Genomic DNA, 15,339 nt, shown 5'->3' with positions numbered 1-15,339 from the left:
GGGGTGGGGGGTACTGGGGCTTAGAAATGGTCTGCAATACTAATAAAATGAATGGAAACAGTGGAGTGATAAAGATAGGGGAGGAGAGGAAGGAAAACAAGTGAAGGGATGTAAAACAGATATACAGCTGAGCTGAATGGCAAATGTACCACTGGGGAAAAGGAGGGCATTGCAGGCAAGTGTGTAATGTATGTTTATGTTTGTGTTTGTGTGTGTGTGTGTGTGTGTGTGTGTGTGTGTGTGTGTGTGTATGTTTGAAAGGAAGAGAGCGAAAGGGAGAGAGAGGGAGCACGAATTACGTATGTGTTTCTGGTGCACAGCCATTTTTCTTCCACCACCCGCTACCTCATCAAAGGATGTAACCACAAGGCTTCACGCTGTTCCATCCATACCACCTCCCTCCCTTCCTCCTCTCCTCTCCTCCTTCGTCAACCCCTCCTCATCTCTACCTTATCTCCCTCTCCTCTCTCACGCACTCCCCAGTGTTGAGGAGACCCCAACAGGAGAAAGCGAGGCACTGCAGCGCCGGTGAAAGCACTGCGGTCACCTCCCCTTTTAGTGCGGTGTCACACCACACACTGTCCTCTCCCCCCTCAGATCGTCATTGCACCTCATGGTGTAACTCAGATTCTGCCAGGAGAGGAGAGAAGACAGATACGGTGCCCGTGCATGTGCGAGGAGAGTGGTGAGAGGTAGGTGGCGCGTATGAATTGAATAAATAAGAATGAAAACGGTAGGAATCGCATGAATGGATGGAGAGAGAGAGACAAAAACAGACAGGGTGTGTATGCAGATAAAAAAAAAAAAAAACACACACACAGAGCAAGGCCACACAATGACCCAGCAGCTCTGACACAGCTCATGTAAACAGAGAAGGAAAAAAAAAACAAGGCATTTCTCATCATAATAAAGCTCATGAGTGGCCAATTCCCAGAACATGAATTAAATAGCCAATCAATTAGACAAGCAGAGAGGAAATCTACCAGAGGCAGCTCCTCTACTCAGCAACACCAGCGTGGAGATCTCCAGGGGCTGACCAATCCACACATACTGCAGCACCAACACCCCTTCAGGGGTCTCAAGCCTTGTGCATAATGGTCAATCACACCCCCCCACCCCACCTCACCCCTAGAAGTTGCTGCTGCTGCTCTCTTGCTATGATCGCCTCCAGCCACCTTTCTTTTCTTTTTCTTTTTTTTATGAGGGGGAAAAAAAAAAGAATCATATGCTCCTGGTTTTCTCCTTTTAGCTAGCTGGGGATGATTAATACATAAGGCCATTTTCAGGAATAGACCAGCAGCAATGAAGCCTGTAATAGAGCTCTGAAAGCTCAGTCAGTGTCCATGACTAAAATCCTTCCTGCCCACAGGAGGACAAATGCTGAGATTCTTTCATAGATATGCCCACTGTGTGAGACTTCACAGGTGACAGAAGGATGTAAGGTGAAGGGAGTGATGGGAGAAGAGGTACTAAAGCTCCTTTCAAGGACCAATGATTGGTGTAAGAGAGGTCAGAAAAATCCTGAAGCACTGAGTGCGGGGGGGGGGGGATAGAGTGTCATGTCGGGAAGGAACTCTATTTTTGGTCTTGGATAAATACGGGCGAATATCCCGCAGTATTCAACTATAAAATCTGGTTCTTGGGAGAATTTGCATCAAGAGCAAATACATTTAACCTCCACACCTTCCAACTCTCTCTTCGGTCGTTTAAACCTGTCTACGCCTAATTAATGACACTGCCATTCCTGCATTATCAGGACCATTATGATCCAGCGGGGCAATGGGGCCAGACAGTGAAACGGGAAGAGGAAAATAAGTATTACTGCACTGATTCCTGACCTGTGAACTAGCCTGCGATTGGACACAGAGGAGGGGTACGGAAGTCACAGATTAGAGTCTAAACAGCTGGGACGGTGGGAGAGAAGGCGACTTTTAATGGGAACAAAGGAGATGAGAGAAGATGAAAGGCGAGCTCGAGGTGAGCCTCAAGGTCAAGGCTTCAGGGGTTTAAAAAGAAGCTTGATCGGGTCATAAATTAGTTGAAGGACAGAGGGAAAGTTCTCCTAAGTGACATGAGATGAGAAAGAAACCATCACAGCCAAGGAGAGAGGAAGGGTCAGAGGCAAAGAACACACACACGCAATCCCAGGATACGACAGATGCGTAATTCAATCACAGCCTCAAAATAGATTTATTCTCCCCCCTCTCTCTTTCTTGCTTAAACAGCAGCACCCTCCTTTTCATGCCCCATCACTACTCTACCAATCACATCCACTGACAACATGCCACTGTCTCTGGTGGGAAGGCTTCTTTTTTCTTTTTTCTTTTGTTAAAATCGAAGGGGGTGTTTTCTGGGTTACCCTCAATCTAAAAATAGCTCCAGCTGTATATTTTATAATGCAGGATTGAGGTGGGGGGGGGGAAGCAGGGAGAGAGCAAATGGAGGAAGAGAGGCAGAGTTCCCATTAGGCGAAGAGCACGCTGGAGCCAGTTGGCAGGAGAAAAAGCGAGGCATGTGCTGGAAAGTGAAGGAAGAGGAGGCGTTATGAAACTGGAGACTTTGCGTGTAATGCGGATGGAGCAAGTTGACAGAGTCTAGACGTTAAACTGCCCCCATAGATTTCCAGGATGAGATCTCCGTAACACTATGTCCTTCCTGTGGTTCCACACCAGTGCCCCCCCACCCACCCCACCCCTTCCTCACACCTTCCTCTCCTCTCCCTCTCTCTCATGTATGTGTGTGTGTGTGTGTTTGTGTGTCAGCCCTCTCACCCTCCTCCTGTGGTTCCTTTATCAAACCTCCATTTCAGGCCTTGACACTTACCCAGTGCTGCCACGAAGCAGGAACACACACACACACACACACACACACACACACACACACACACAAACACAAACACACAGACAGACAGACAGACACACAAAAAGACAGACACAAACACACACTGAGGGCACATGCAAGTAAAACAAATGCATGCATACAAAAAGCACAAACCAACACACACATGGAAACTCACAGCAGACAGACACAAAATGATGCCGAGAGGAATGCACACACACACACACACACACACACACACACACACACACACACACACATTCCTCTCAGAGGCATGAAACTGCTCTGATCTAGTGGTGGAGATGGGGAAACACCCACCATTTGTGCAATGAGGAATGTTAGGATTTACAAAATGAAATTTTCAGGCGTCACATCAGTGGATAATTCAAACCTGACTGTAAAAGTACAGTTCTCTTTCTATTGCAGCAGAAATAAACAGAATACACTGAAGATGTTTAAGATTCCAATTTGAAAATTTTCCACATTTTGATTCCTCCAGATATTGATCAAAACACACACATGCTAAAGGAAAAAAAAAGAAATCGCAGATAGTGGATTAAACGATACTTGTTGAATGCAGGTTAGACGCTTGTATTTTCTGTTGGGTTTTTTTTGTTGTTTTTTTTCTTGTAGAGCTGGCCAGAAAATGCTCTGTTATTAAACGGATAAACGCAGAATAAAGCCACCAAAATACAGACATATACACAGACACGGTTAATACTCACTTGCTTTTGGTTCAGGTTCGTTTCGAGTGCGTGCAGAAACACGCACATCAAGCTTAAAGATCAATCAAAATGTAGTTTTCTTTGTTAGATCGCTCTTTCTTATGATTTCAGAGAGTATCCAGTTTCTCGCAGGCATTCAGTTGATCTTTTTTTTTTTTTCTCCCCCGATTATAATAAATCAAAATAGGATTGCGCGCGTCTGTTGCTGAAAATCTCGTTTTGACACCGTTATTGCCGAATGTTACTTATAGCTTATGGTCATGCTGATGATGGCAAGGGATGAGTCTTTCGGATGAAATGAAGCAGAGGTCCCCCTGAAAACTGGCTGATTTTTCTATTTCCCTCGATTTCAGAGCCCCTCTCCCACCTCTTTGTTATTGCCAAAAAATAATTGCCAGCCTTTGTTACAGTGTCTCTACGCTTCCAGGCGCAGGGTGTAGCTACCATTCAGCTCTTCTTCTGTCTCCCCCTTTCCAAATGTTTCAGTGGAGATGCAGCCTGTAGACACCTCTCTCTTTGCCTTTCCCTCTCTGAGCCTGTCTCTGTTCCGTTGGAAGAGCGTCACCTTCTGCACTATTTTTTTTTCCTCAGACGATACATGTGGGCGGATTAGAGAACAAGACAGAGGGGTGGGAGGACCCCGGTGAATACAGAGGCTAATTTCTCATAAGGCTGCGTGAACTTCATAAAAAACATATGCTGTAAAATAAACACGCACGCACACACATGGCTACAATAGGGAGGGTTGTGTCATCAGTTTAATTGGCTGTGTTTTTTCTGTTTGTTTTTTTTTCTCCTCTTCCCCACTTTAGCCTGTGTAGCCCACACATGCTCACTCTGCTGGAGGGACGCACAAACACCATTTTGTCTACAGGTTCCCAGCCTTGACTCTGGCTTGGCTGACATCAGCAGTCATGTGGTGGGAGCAGAGAAGCAGGTGAGTTACATGAGAGAGTCTGGAGTAATATGTTGAATAATAACCATAACAATAAGAAGAAGAAAACACACATTTTTCTTAATGAAATTCCTTAAACAAGACAAACTGCAGGAACAATGCTGCCAGATTATTTCAGTCTCCTTAAGAAAAACGTGACAGAGGCTGAAACAAACAATATGACTTCCTACTTGAATGCATCTTGCAGTTACCAGAAAACCTCTATTCTGCAGACACCGTTTCTGCAGGAGGCCCGCTGGTCAGAGCCAGTATTCAAGTAGAAGTACGATGATCAGCAATGTTGCTGATGCACTTATCGACAGGAAACTCAAAGTGAGTGCATCACCTCATGAAAATTACAAGAGTAGTAAAAGGGCAAAGGCTATTGCTAGGTGCATGCAGCATTTTCCTTTGACCACAAAATGTTCTTTGTGAGAGCAGAGTGCGGACAGAAAATGGATGAGTGAAGGAAGGGCAGTGTATTTAGAATTAGTACAAAGGAAATATTGTTTTACTGTTTACTGTAATTAACTATTTAAAACTGCAAAAGGGATGTTTGTGAATACAGAGGAGCTTCATCTGTTATTTCATTATTTTTCTTACCCTTTTCCAAACGGGACTACAGCTGACATTCAGAATTACAGCTTCTCCAAACCATTTAACTAACATGTGTTCAGAGTGTGGACCATTCAAACAAACTCTACCAAAGAAAGGTCAGGCTTCCTTGAGCTGTGAGGCTACAGTGCCAAACTCTGAGCCACTACCTTCCTTCAAAAGGCTGCATTATTCACAACACTCTAGTTTTTTTTTTTCTTCCAAAGACACTAAAAATATGGGAATTGTGTCAGCTAGGAGACAGAGTGCTTTGGGAGACCACACAACATGAAACGGAGGGTGGCTGTCAAATGCAGAAAAGTAAGAAAATTGAATATGCTTAATATGTGCACAAACACAGGCATCGGATCAGCTGTTATTCTGGATTGCAGATAGAAGCCCTTTTTTGTGTTCTTCATTACATTTTCTCCCTGTTAAGGAGTCTATGATGAAGACATTACACGCTTAACTGTTCATCGTAAGTCACTGAAAGTCACATGAAACATTTAAGACTGAGTGTTGTTTTTTTGGTCTAGTATAGCTGCTTTCTTTCTCCATGTATTTTCTATGTGTAATATCTGGGAACTAAGTCACACTTTCTGTAGCTGCCATCCAATATCTATACTGTGTGCAAAGTTTAGAGCGTTTTTCTTTGCCCTCAGGAAACTCTATTCTATGTAACTCTACTCGGCACTATATCACTCCTTGTTCATTTACAACCTCCCAAACCCCAGCAGCCCCGTCTACAGTCAGTCAAACACAAAATTTACACAGGTGTTGAAGTCAAGAATTCATAGATAATTCAAGCTGTTAAAACAGCAGCCAGGGCCTTTCAAGTCTTAAAAATACAATAGCATTTAGCAAACAGTATGTTAAATGCTATAGATAGTATTTAACATACTGTATGCTAGGGGTAATAAAATAACTAAACAAGAGTCTATCAGGAGCCAATGTTATGACAGTCCATCCAATAGTTCTCGAGACTTTTCACTCTGATGATGGCACTACAGGAAAAGTCAGATGATCACCAAATTCATTCATTGATCCATCTTTTTGGGACCAATCATTTCTCTACAGAATGTCATGGCAATCAATCACATTGTTGTTGAAATATTTTAGTCTGGACCAAAGTAGTGGAACAACCAACCGACAGACCAACATTTCAATCCATAGACCTACACCACACATGGCTAAAAACCAGCTATTTGTAGATATTAGCTACATACTATATTGAGAGCTCCATCTCACAGTCGTTTTTATGGCAAAGCTTGATAACCATCAGCTAAGAACAAAATCAATTGCATGTTCAGCTAAGATGGACCAAGACTCCGACGCCGCTGACAGAGGCCCATAAAAGCCGGTCTCTGCTTTAAGCTAAAAGTGAATCCACCTTCGGAGCAGAACAGATGAGCAGGAAGTCATCCACAGAAAGTAGCTGACACTGTTTCTTCATCAACCTGCATAAATACTGAATGTTCAACTTTGTGTCCGACTAAGAGTGGGCATTAGTCAACACAGACACATCCACAGTCAGTCTCTTGGCGGCAGCATAGTGCAGTTCATGCATAAAGAAGTAGTGAGCAGAAGACCTTAGGAGACTGTGTGTGGTCAAGAGAATATTCTCAAGCCCTGACAGAGACAAAAGCAGCTCTGTGATGGTGTCCTCAGTCTCACTGGTTTACCATTGTTTCAACTAAATGTCATTATCATTATTGTGCGGGTGGACTCTAAACATTGGATATATTATGAAAACAATAAAGGACTGCAACGACCAACAAACAGCCTGTAATATTCATCATTTGCTGTATATCTACTGTATGCTATACATTTGTATGGATCGAGACTGCATTACAAGTTGAACAGAAAGGACTGCTGGCCTTGAAGATGCAAAGACAGACTGACAATGAGAAACTGGTGGTTCAATAATCTTAATTGATGTTGCCCATCACCAATTGAGAAACAGTGTCTACTGACTCGCTGCTGCTCGTCTTCAGAAATGAAAAATGTCACTTCACAGATGAAACTCGGAGCGATGGTCAGGCCTGTAACATATCTTATGTCCGGTGGAAGGTGGTTGCACCGGGATATAAAATTGGATTTTGGCATGTGAACTAAGCAAGACACACAAATCAAACTTTGCAGAAGTGCTGTTTAATAGCGGTGTGTTTGAAAACCCACAAACCACACAACAAATGTCAATATTAACTCTAATCGCTTTGGAGACAGAAACCATGTGGAGTAGTCAGGAAGACTGTAAGCAACATTTTATTGAATTATGAAACAAGTGCCACGTTAGCAACAGCAGCCATTCCTCCAGTCCCATCGTGAGATTTGTTAAATGAGTGGATGCGGTCATATTACCATGTTATTTTCAGCACTGCAGGTATCAAGAGAAATACTGTAGAGAGACTCTATTCCTTGTGTTACAGCTTCATTTTGTCTCCATTTTCTGCAAATAAATCGCATAGATTAATTTAAGAATTAAAAGACACAAATGCTGTGTTATTGTAACGAAAACCTTGGTTATCTTTTTACCTCACTGACACTATAGTTTTATATATGGACTTCATGCATGGGATCCTGGGATGGTCTGCAGTTTTGATATACAACTGTTCATGATTTTCTTTCACATGTAATCATGAAAATAGTTCCAAAAGACATTAAACTAAACCTACAGCCAGAAGAGATGAAATAATGTTTTGGCTTTAAACAAAAATTAAGTGAACTGTTCAGCCTGACCGTTTGTTATCAAAACATAGTCAGACAGGCAGTGAAAAGATTGATGGAATAATCAGTGAATAATGACTGAAACACTATGCTGCTTAATAAAGTCTATACAATTTCTCAGAAATCAAATGTCTTTCCGATAAAATCACGTTTTTCCAGTTGAAAAATGACTCACTTTTCATATAACTGTCTGGATTTCCTGGAATTTTGTCTTGACCCCGGCCACGTCTAAACTGCAATAACTGTTTTTTTTTCCTGTAAGATGCAGCTTTTTTCCCCAATGTAACATAAAGAAAATTGTTTCCAAAATAAAAGAAAATGGATTGATTCAAAAATGTAATGTGTTACTCTTTTAACCCTTACATACCGTTCCTTATCCATTCCTTCATAGTATGGACTCAACAGGCCCAAGCATCTTCTCATAATTTACATTCATAAAGGTTTAGATTCACTTTTATGTTGGTCTTAGAGGATGTAGTTTGAGGTGAATTGTGTTATATTGTCTAGAAAAGGGTTTCTGATATTTAGTCTACCCTCACTGAATACATTTACATTCATATTAGATCTTGAATTTGATCAAACTTGGGATTTGATGTTTAAATGAATCATGATAAAAGCGGGTTACTCACATCCCTGTATACATGGTCCTAACAATATCGAGGTATATGATCATTAGTATGGATTTGTGTCTTGATTTCTCAATAACTCAACCTGCACCAACAGAGAGTGTCCAGAAAACTGGATCAGGTGTTTACATGCCACAGCACCCAGGTGATTATCAGAGGTTGCATACCGCTGGGTTTATCCAGGTTTCTTGAACCAGAATAAAATGTTTATGTCCAATACATAACAGGGGAAAGCACTCATTGATAGAAAACTTTGAATGCGAGGCCCTTTCATATGCATTTTGCAATAACATATCCGTTAAGAGAAAGTTTGCATTACTTGTATTAATTTTATTCTGTCCAACTTTTAGGTGTCACAACTTTTAATGTATGATTTCTGCAAACTGAGTCCCTGGAGACGGTCACTACACGTGTGAAATTAATGAGCATCATCTTCACGTTATAATATGTAACTTTTCTGCATTATAAATGACTAGACCTATAGATATTTTGTAGTTATGTACTTATATGATCCCAAATGTTTACAGAAATTTTCAAACATAGAGAAATTTTACGATACACTTTTTAGATCATTTTTTAACCATATATTTTAATCAGATGAAGGATGTTAGTCACTGGGTTTATGGATCAAATGCTAGAGCAGTTAGGGTCACAGCCCCTCCAATACGTCTAGTCTCACCAAACAGCATTGAAGAAATACTGGTTTATTAACGCAAACTGCTTAATTCGGTATTTTAACCGATTTAATCTCTGGGTCCATTTGTTTTGGAGAGGAGGAGACCTCTGAGGATAATTTAGCTGCCAGTAAAAAAAAAAAAAAAAAAAAACCCTGTACGCCTGAGACTGAATGAATCCTAATCAGGAATAGCAGACTGCAATGACAGCAATGGTGGTGAAGAGAAAAGCTCCCATGATCCCACGCTACTTCATGTTACCAAACTCCATATTTTGTTATTGTTTTGATTGAGAGACCCGAACCTGCAGAAAAATGTATGTATTTCACATTTAATTGAAGTTGCTGTTAATTTCTGATAAGTTAATCTGAGCTGTTTTCTATTCAGCGTAACATTCATAAAGCTATATAGTCACGCTAAACTTTTAGACCATCTATCTTCCACAATACATCTCCCATAATCTATCAAATTACAACTACTCTGTTACTTCTTCCTATAAACTCAGACTGAATTTATTCCTCCAGGTTCAGATTCTGATGGTGGCCTCTCGATAGGCAGAAGAGACCCAACATTATAATCCTCCTAACAATCTAGCTGATCTGCTGATATTTAGTATATATACTTTAAATGATCAAGAACCTAGCAGCTTTTCTCATTGTGCTCCTATGTTTGTAGTCTAACAAAAAGCTGACAGGGGGAGACATTATGGTTTCACTGTGAACACATGGGAAATCCAGTGAGGAATTATCTCTGCTATTCTGTTGCACTACAATCATAACCCTGCTGTACCCAAAACACCCAGTGTTATCCAAAAAACAAACTAAAATAACAGTCTTGTCTCAGCAGATGAGTCAGTCCCTGCATTCAAATTTACACTGAGGTCTGCTGTTCTGCTTTTCATCTGCCAGAGGCCTTCAAAGCATCTGCCCGAGCTCCATACAGAGCCTAATTTAGAGCCGGGAGGCTGCAGACCAAGGGCGTCGCTTCATTTTAGCAATGTGGGGCGCAATGTGCATCAGCTTCTGGGCAGCAAATCACACTGATATGCTGTTGGCAAACAAGGAGCCTAAATCCCTTACACTATGACGACGACTGAGGCAAGAAAAACAACAAATAAAGGCACATAAAATTCCAGGCCTGGGTGATACAAGTTGGATGCCTGATTTTTTTGTTAAGATGTTTTATGAATAATGATATTATAAGTATATTCAAACTATCTGCACAGAGTTTTCTACTGAGATCAAAGCCACACTTTCGTTAAAAAAAGTACTTGCATTTAAAGCAGAAATGGTTCGGAAGGACAGTTCACCCTTCTTCTAATTCTGAAGGGTACTGGTCCCTCACCTTCTGTGTTTGTCTTCGAATGATAAATAAAGTTTTCATCTGTCTGAGGCCTCCAGAATCCATAACTTAAGGGTATAATTACGAGCCTGGGCTCTTCCGACCAAGGGTGCAGGTTTCATTTCTACAATGAGAAGGGGACACTTTCCATCAAACATGGACAGCAAATCACACTGACATACTGTCAGCAGTGGGCACACAGGGAGCCTAAATCCTTGACTCTGTCGCTGGAGTTGAAGCATAAGACACACACTTATAGAAGCTGCACCACATGACACGAGAGGCCATGATCCGAAGAGCAGAAACCAGTCACAGCAGTATGAACCTCAACAGTCTGATTCATCGTTGAAATGCTTAAAAAGACGGTAAGGAAAAATAGAAACATACATACCTTATACGTTATGTCTGATTTCCACAGGGGCATCAGGAATACTATGAGAATGTCTGTCATGTGGTAGTAAATAATACAGGGAACCATGCTGTTGTAAGCTAGCGTCACCATGACAAGGATGGTGTTGACAAGCGACATGAAACAGTTGTCACTGTGCTTCCATATCTCTTGATGTTTGCCATTAGCTCGTATGAGAGCTGCAAATTCCAGGAAAACCGCCTGCTTCTTAGATAGCTCCGTTCGAGAGATGACGAAAAAAATCAAGAGGTCACTGACAAAAATGGAATCACTGGTAAGAAGATTTATAAACAATAAATGCAATATAAAGAGAAATAATTCTTACATTTTATTCAAAACATAAAACTTTTAAAAGGCAAACAGGAATCAAGTTATTACAAACCAAGTCAAGAGACCAAAGATCTAAACCATTTGTAAATGCTTCAACCATAATGCAAACACGATACGTCACAAACGCATTGTGTGGCACTGGACAATGTGATATAGTGCTTTAAAGAACACTCTGTGAAGGAAGTGTAACATGCAAGATTTCAACACTTGCATCCAGCTGCTGGGAAAAGAATTTTGGGAAAAAATTGTGATGTCGGAAATGGATGACAGGTCCAGAATAAATAAAAGCTCCAAGCTCTCACAGATGTTTTACTCCCTGGCCAAGTACATCCGGCATCTCACAGCCTGAGATACTTGGTGAAAACAGTTGTGGGTTTGCGAAAGTCTTGGCAGAACAGTCAAGTACTTCGATTCCTGGAAATGAGGTGCTCAGGCTGACAAAAACTGTTAGAAAACCAAAACACATTGCTACGAAAATCTCCTTTTTTATTCTTAATGGTTTGTTTTTCATCACTCTCAGGGACGGGTGTGATAGATCTTTCATAAGGTCATAAGTGTCATACTTGTAAACCAACAGAAGAGTTCCACATCTGTTTCTTTCAAAAGTCTGCTTGTGGTTTCTTTTGTCTTCCAAAAACAAAAGCAGACATCCGATCATTTCAGTCTGCTCTGATCCCCCTGTCCTCTTGGAGATTGGTTTTGAATTCATAATCCCATGGGATTCTTGTTCTTGTTCTTAGGCAACTTTGGCTTTCTCTCCCTCTTCTTGTCTGAGTCTTTGTTTTTCTTACTGGCTTTAATCTCTGCTTCCCACTGTTTTTTCGCTAATGTGTACAGCCTCATGGTGGCCTGTGCATCTTGGACCTGGAGAAGAGTGGAAGGAAGAGGTTAAGAGATTAATCCAAGATGCTACATTTTGTATTTTTCATAATTATCTTTCGTAATTTTGAGAACTCCTGTTATTGTTGCCAAGGGAAGGCAGAGCATACAGACCATGACCATTATTACTATTCATTAACTGAAAAGTGAATTGAATTGTGTTGAAAATTCTAAGCGAGAGCTGTGTTTGATGATGACTTACAGATGAATGTTCACCCTGCTGGACCTTCACGTTGAGTATTTCTCTACAGAGGAGTTTCAGCGAGGGTCGACCACTCTAGAAGAAGAAAATAATCTCATTATCGCTTAGATTTCATGATCTGGGTCAAGGACATGGGAATGGATCCACAGGCATTTGGGAGTCACATTCATGAAGTTTGTAAACCTTTAAACTCCTTGGCCATTGTGTCATATGATTACCTTAACAGTCTTCTTAAAGGGTTTATACTTCTGAGTGTCCCGGATTTTCTTTTTTGGATGATCCAACAGTAAAATCTGAAACAGGGGTTTAAGACTGGTTTATAAATTTTGACACTTAATTTGAAAATTCTAACATTAGTTCACTTGCATATATTACATCCAGGTTACCTTTAAGTCATTGTGTATGGCATGTCCAACCACTATTCTGCCCTGCAGGATCTCAGCTACCTCCCTCTGCACAGTCTTAACATCCTCTCCTGCAGTGAGGCAAACATGGACAATAAATTATAGTGTAACAGTAAATGGAGAAGTTTCTCATAAAGTTGTTTATTGTTCATTACAATTAACTTTGTGACTCACCATCTTTGATGTCCTCTGGCCGGATGCCACTGACGGCTGTCCTGTAGTCCGTCACCTTCTCTGTAGGTTTTACATATTTGTCATAGATGCATTTCCCAAACTGGTTCACGAGAGACACACGCGCCAAGATGCTGTCTTCTCCATCTGGACCCACTCCCACCATCTCACAATCAATGGCCACAGCTCTGGTGAGACTAATGTTGGCGAATGGCAACAAAGGTGATGGAAGAAGAAAGTCATCACTATGTCAACCTGTCTGAGGAGTTAAAGCTGGGAAGAAACCCTCTCTCTGCTTTCGTTACATATGTTGAAAACATAACCCCTCTATCTAGTTAGTATGGTCATAATAGTGTTTTGATATCATTTATCTTAACTGTCAATCATTTTCCATAGCATGTTGCAGTGTTTTAGATGTAATATATGCAGGACCAGACTTGTGTTCACAAGCATTGTTGCCAGAAAATCAACAATAAACAAATGCAAGTATAAACATCAGAAAAAAGATCATTTTTCATTTTCTTTCTTCTTTGCAGTACAAAGCTGCCATTTGTTCGCAAATGTTTCAGTTTTAGATGTCGAAAAAACGTATGGCAATATTGGATTTGAAGATTTTTTTTTTTTTTTTGCATCAGTGTGATGAAATTCCTTGATTTATTAACATTTTGTTTTGTGGACTGGCCAATAACAGACATTCCAGTCTGGTTATTTTATCCATAAAACTTTTTTTTATCTTCCCAGCAAATGCACTATGTCTCAACATTGCAAATACAGATTTTACTGCTTATTCCAAAAGTGGCACAATCCCCACTCTGAAATGCATTAACACGGGTCATTGACATAAATCTTGTTTTATGTCACTGCAAGTTGACTTTTATAAGGTAAGACAAGAAAATGAAGTCAATGGCTGCCAGGAAGGCACAGTTAAACCACAGTGAAAATAGTTAGTGGTAATATTAACTATGTGATATTTGTAGTAAATGTGAAAGCTGCAATAAAAAAAAAAAAAAAAAAAAAAAAAACAGCAGTTTGGATCCACACTGCAGCTAAACTGGCGCCAATGTTGCATTCAGGTCATAACAGATGTATCCGTTTACGCCTTAACTATTCACATGACGTAATTAGTCTTGTGAATTCACATAATTATGAATGAAAGCATTCCGATTCCTATGAGACGCATATGTTTCTAGGATTTAGTAACCAAGTGTCAACATGTCATTTCCCTTTTCAAGCGTGATATGATCGTTGCATTTACATTTTTGAAGCACATCTGCGAGGCACCAACACAAGGCATCACTCACCCCTCAAAGGCTTTCTCCTTGACCAGGGCGCTCTCCGTATCCTTGCCCTTCAGGATGCCCTGCTTCTTCCTCATGATCTCTGCTGCCTCGGCTCCGATTGTCGCCTCAATGTCGTCAGGGTCCACATCATCAAACCAAAGGTCCTCTCTACAAGAGCAAAGAACAGGATGACATTAGCAGCCATAATTATTCTTGTCCTAAATAATAGCATAGGTTCGTGCTGTGTACTTACTCAGTGGGTTTCGTCTCCTCAACCACAGACTTCTGTTTCTTGGCTGCTTGCTCGCTGTTTGACTTCCCACTGTTGCTTTTCCTTTTTGGAGCAGTAGACTGTCTTGTCTGCGAATCAGCCGGAACCTTCAATTTCACCCGAGCATCCTTGTGGACAACACTATTAGACACAGTCTTCGTCTTCATCTTTTTCGCAGCGTGTTTCTGCCTGGGACCTGTATCGTTCTTGGAAGTATTTTTAGAAGAATTTTCTTTAGCCTCCTTTTTTTGCAGAGCACCATTCTGATATTCCGGCGCCTCAGGCTGTTTCTTCTCCGGCTGACTGGCTTTTATTATCTGTGGAAGTTTTGAAAAACAGTGAACAATCTTCAGGAAAGTAGTGAAAGTGAGAAAATGTCAAAGACTAAAATCACATGTAAAACGTCTAACGCAGGCCAAACTCTTACCTCTTGTAATATTTTCCAGTTGGCAGAGTACTGTTGGGCATCTTTCGGGGGCTGTGCTTTCCCTTGGTCTATGCGAGGGGGCTTTTTCTTTTTAAACGCCTGATTAAACCACTGTTGCTTTTTCTTTTTCATGTTGTTTTTCTTTTTAGACTTGGGCTGCTGCGTTTTCGCTGGAGCGTCCTTTTTCTTTGCCTTCACCTTCGACATCACGGCCAGTTTCGGTGAAATATTTTTGTATTATTTGCTCTAAGTATGTTGAGTCTGTCCTCAGACACGCTGGACCATGAGAGCTCCGTCAATTGGTTACAGCACAACCTTTCAAAAAGTAACGGACAACAATGTCTCACCATGAAATGCGTGTAGCAACACCAACGAAGAGGGATTTGTCGGATAATTTCTCAAACTGCTGATAAAACTGCCCAGTAGTACTCTTCAGGTGCTCCAAATGCTCCAAAGCCATGCTGGACTGTGTATTTCCGGGGTGTGTAACGACTAAATGAGGCCGGC

The 15,339-nt window shown here is 41.1% G+C and overlaps 2 protein-coding genes across 2 annotated transcripts in view; both read right to left on the bottom strand.

Moving 5' to 3' along the window:
* Window positions 1-4,175, bottom strand: part of LOC111658665 (voltage-gated potassium channel KCNC1-like) — a 51,465-nt gene extending 47,290 nt beyond the window's left edge. The window contains exon 1 of the mRNA XM_023411246.2: window positions 3,564-4,175. The gene's annotated coding sequence lies outside the window, so the exon portion shown is untranslated. The remainder of the gene's footprint in view (window positions 1-3,563) is intronic.
* Window positions 4,176-11,183: 7,008 nt separating this feature from the next.
* Window positions 11,184-15,326, bottom strand: rexo4 (RNA exonuclease 4). The gene is made up of 8 exons (XM_023411200.2): window positions 14,833-15,326; window positions 14,388-14,722; window positions 14,156-14,302; window positions 12,858-13,051; window positions 12,666-12,754; window positions 12,498-12,572; window positions 12,280-12,354; window positions 11,184-12,062 (listed from the first exon to the last, which is right to left on the bottom strand). Exons 1-8 carry the CDS (start codon window positions 15,037-15,039, stop codon window positions 11,904-11,906), a joined length of 1,281 nt encoding a protein of 426 aa, XP_023266968.1. The 5' UTR covers window positions 15,040-15,326; the 3' UTR covers window positions 11,184-11,903.
* Window positions 15,327-15,339: the final 13 nt, after the last annotated feature.

Source organism: Seriola lalandi, unplaced genomic scaffold (genome assembly GCF_002814215.2).
Source record: "Seriola lalandi dorsalis isolate HSWRI2012SDOR001 ecotype SW California unplaced genomic scaffold, Sedor1 jcf7180002054464, whole genome shotgun sequence".
NCBI classification, from domain to species: domain Eukaryota; kingdom Metazoa; phylum Chordata; class Actinopteri; order Carangiformes; family Carangidae; genus Seriola; species Seriola lalandi.
The sequence above is the reverse complement of the archived record's forward strand: the minus strand, read 5'-3'. Positions and strand labels throughout refer to the sequence as shown.

Bases quoted from the DNA above. Each gene is read 5' to 3' on its own strand.
- rexo4 (XM_023411200.2), bottom strand. From the start codon at position 15,039: ATGTCGAAGGTGAAGGCAAAGAAAAAGGACGCTCCAGCGAAAACGCAG. The intron at 13,052-14,155 runs GTGAGTGATGCC...CGCCAACATTAG, and splicing joins AAGGAGAAAGCCTTTGAGGG to TCTCACCAGAGCTGTGGCCA. The intron at 12,355-12,497 runs GTAATCATATGA...TTCTTCTTCTAG, and splicing joins CCTTTAAGAAGACTGTTAAG to AGTGGTCGACCCTCGCTGAA.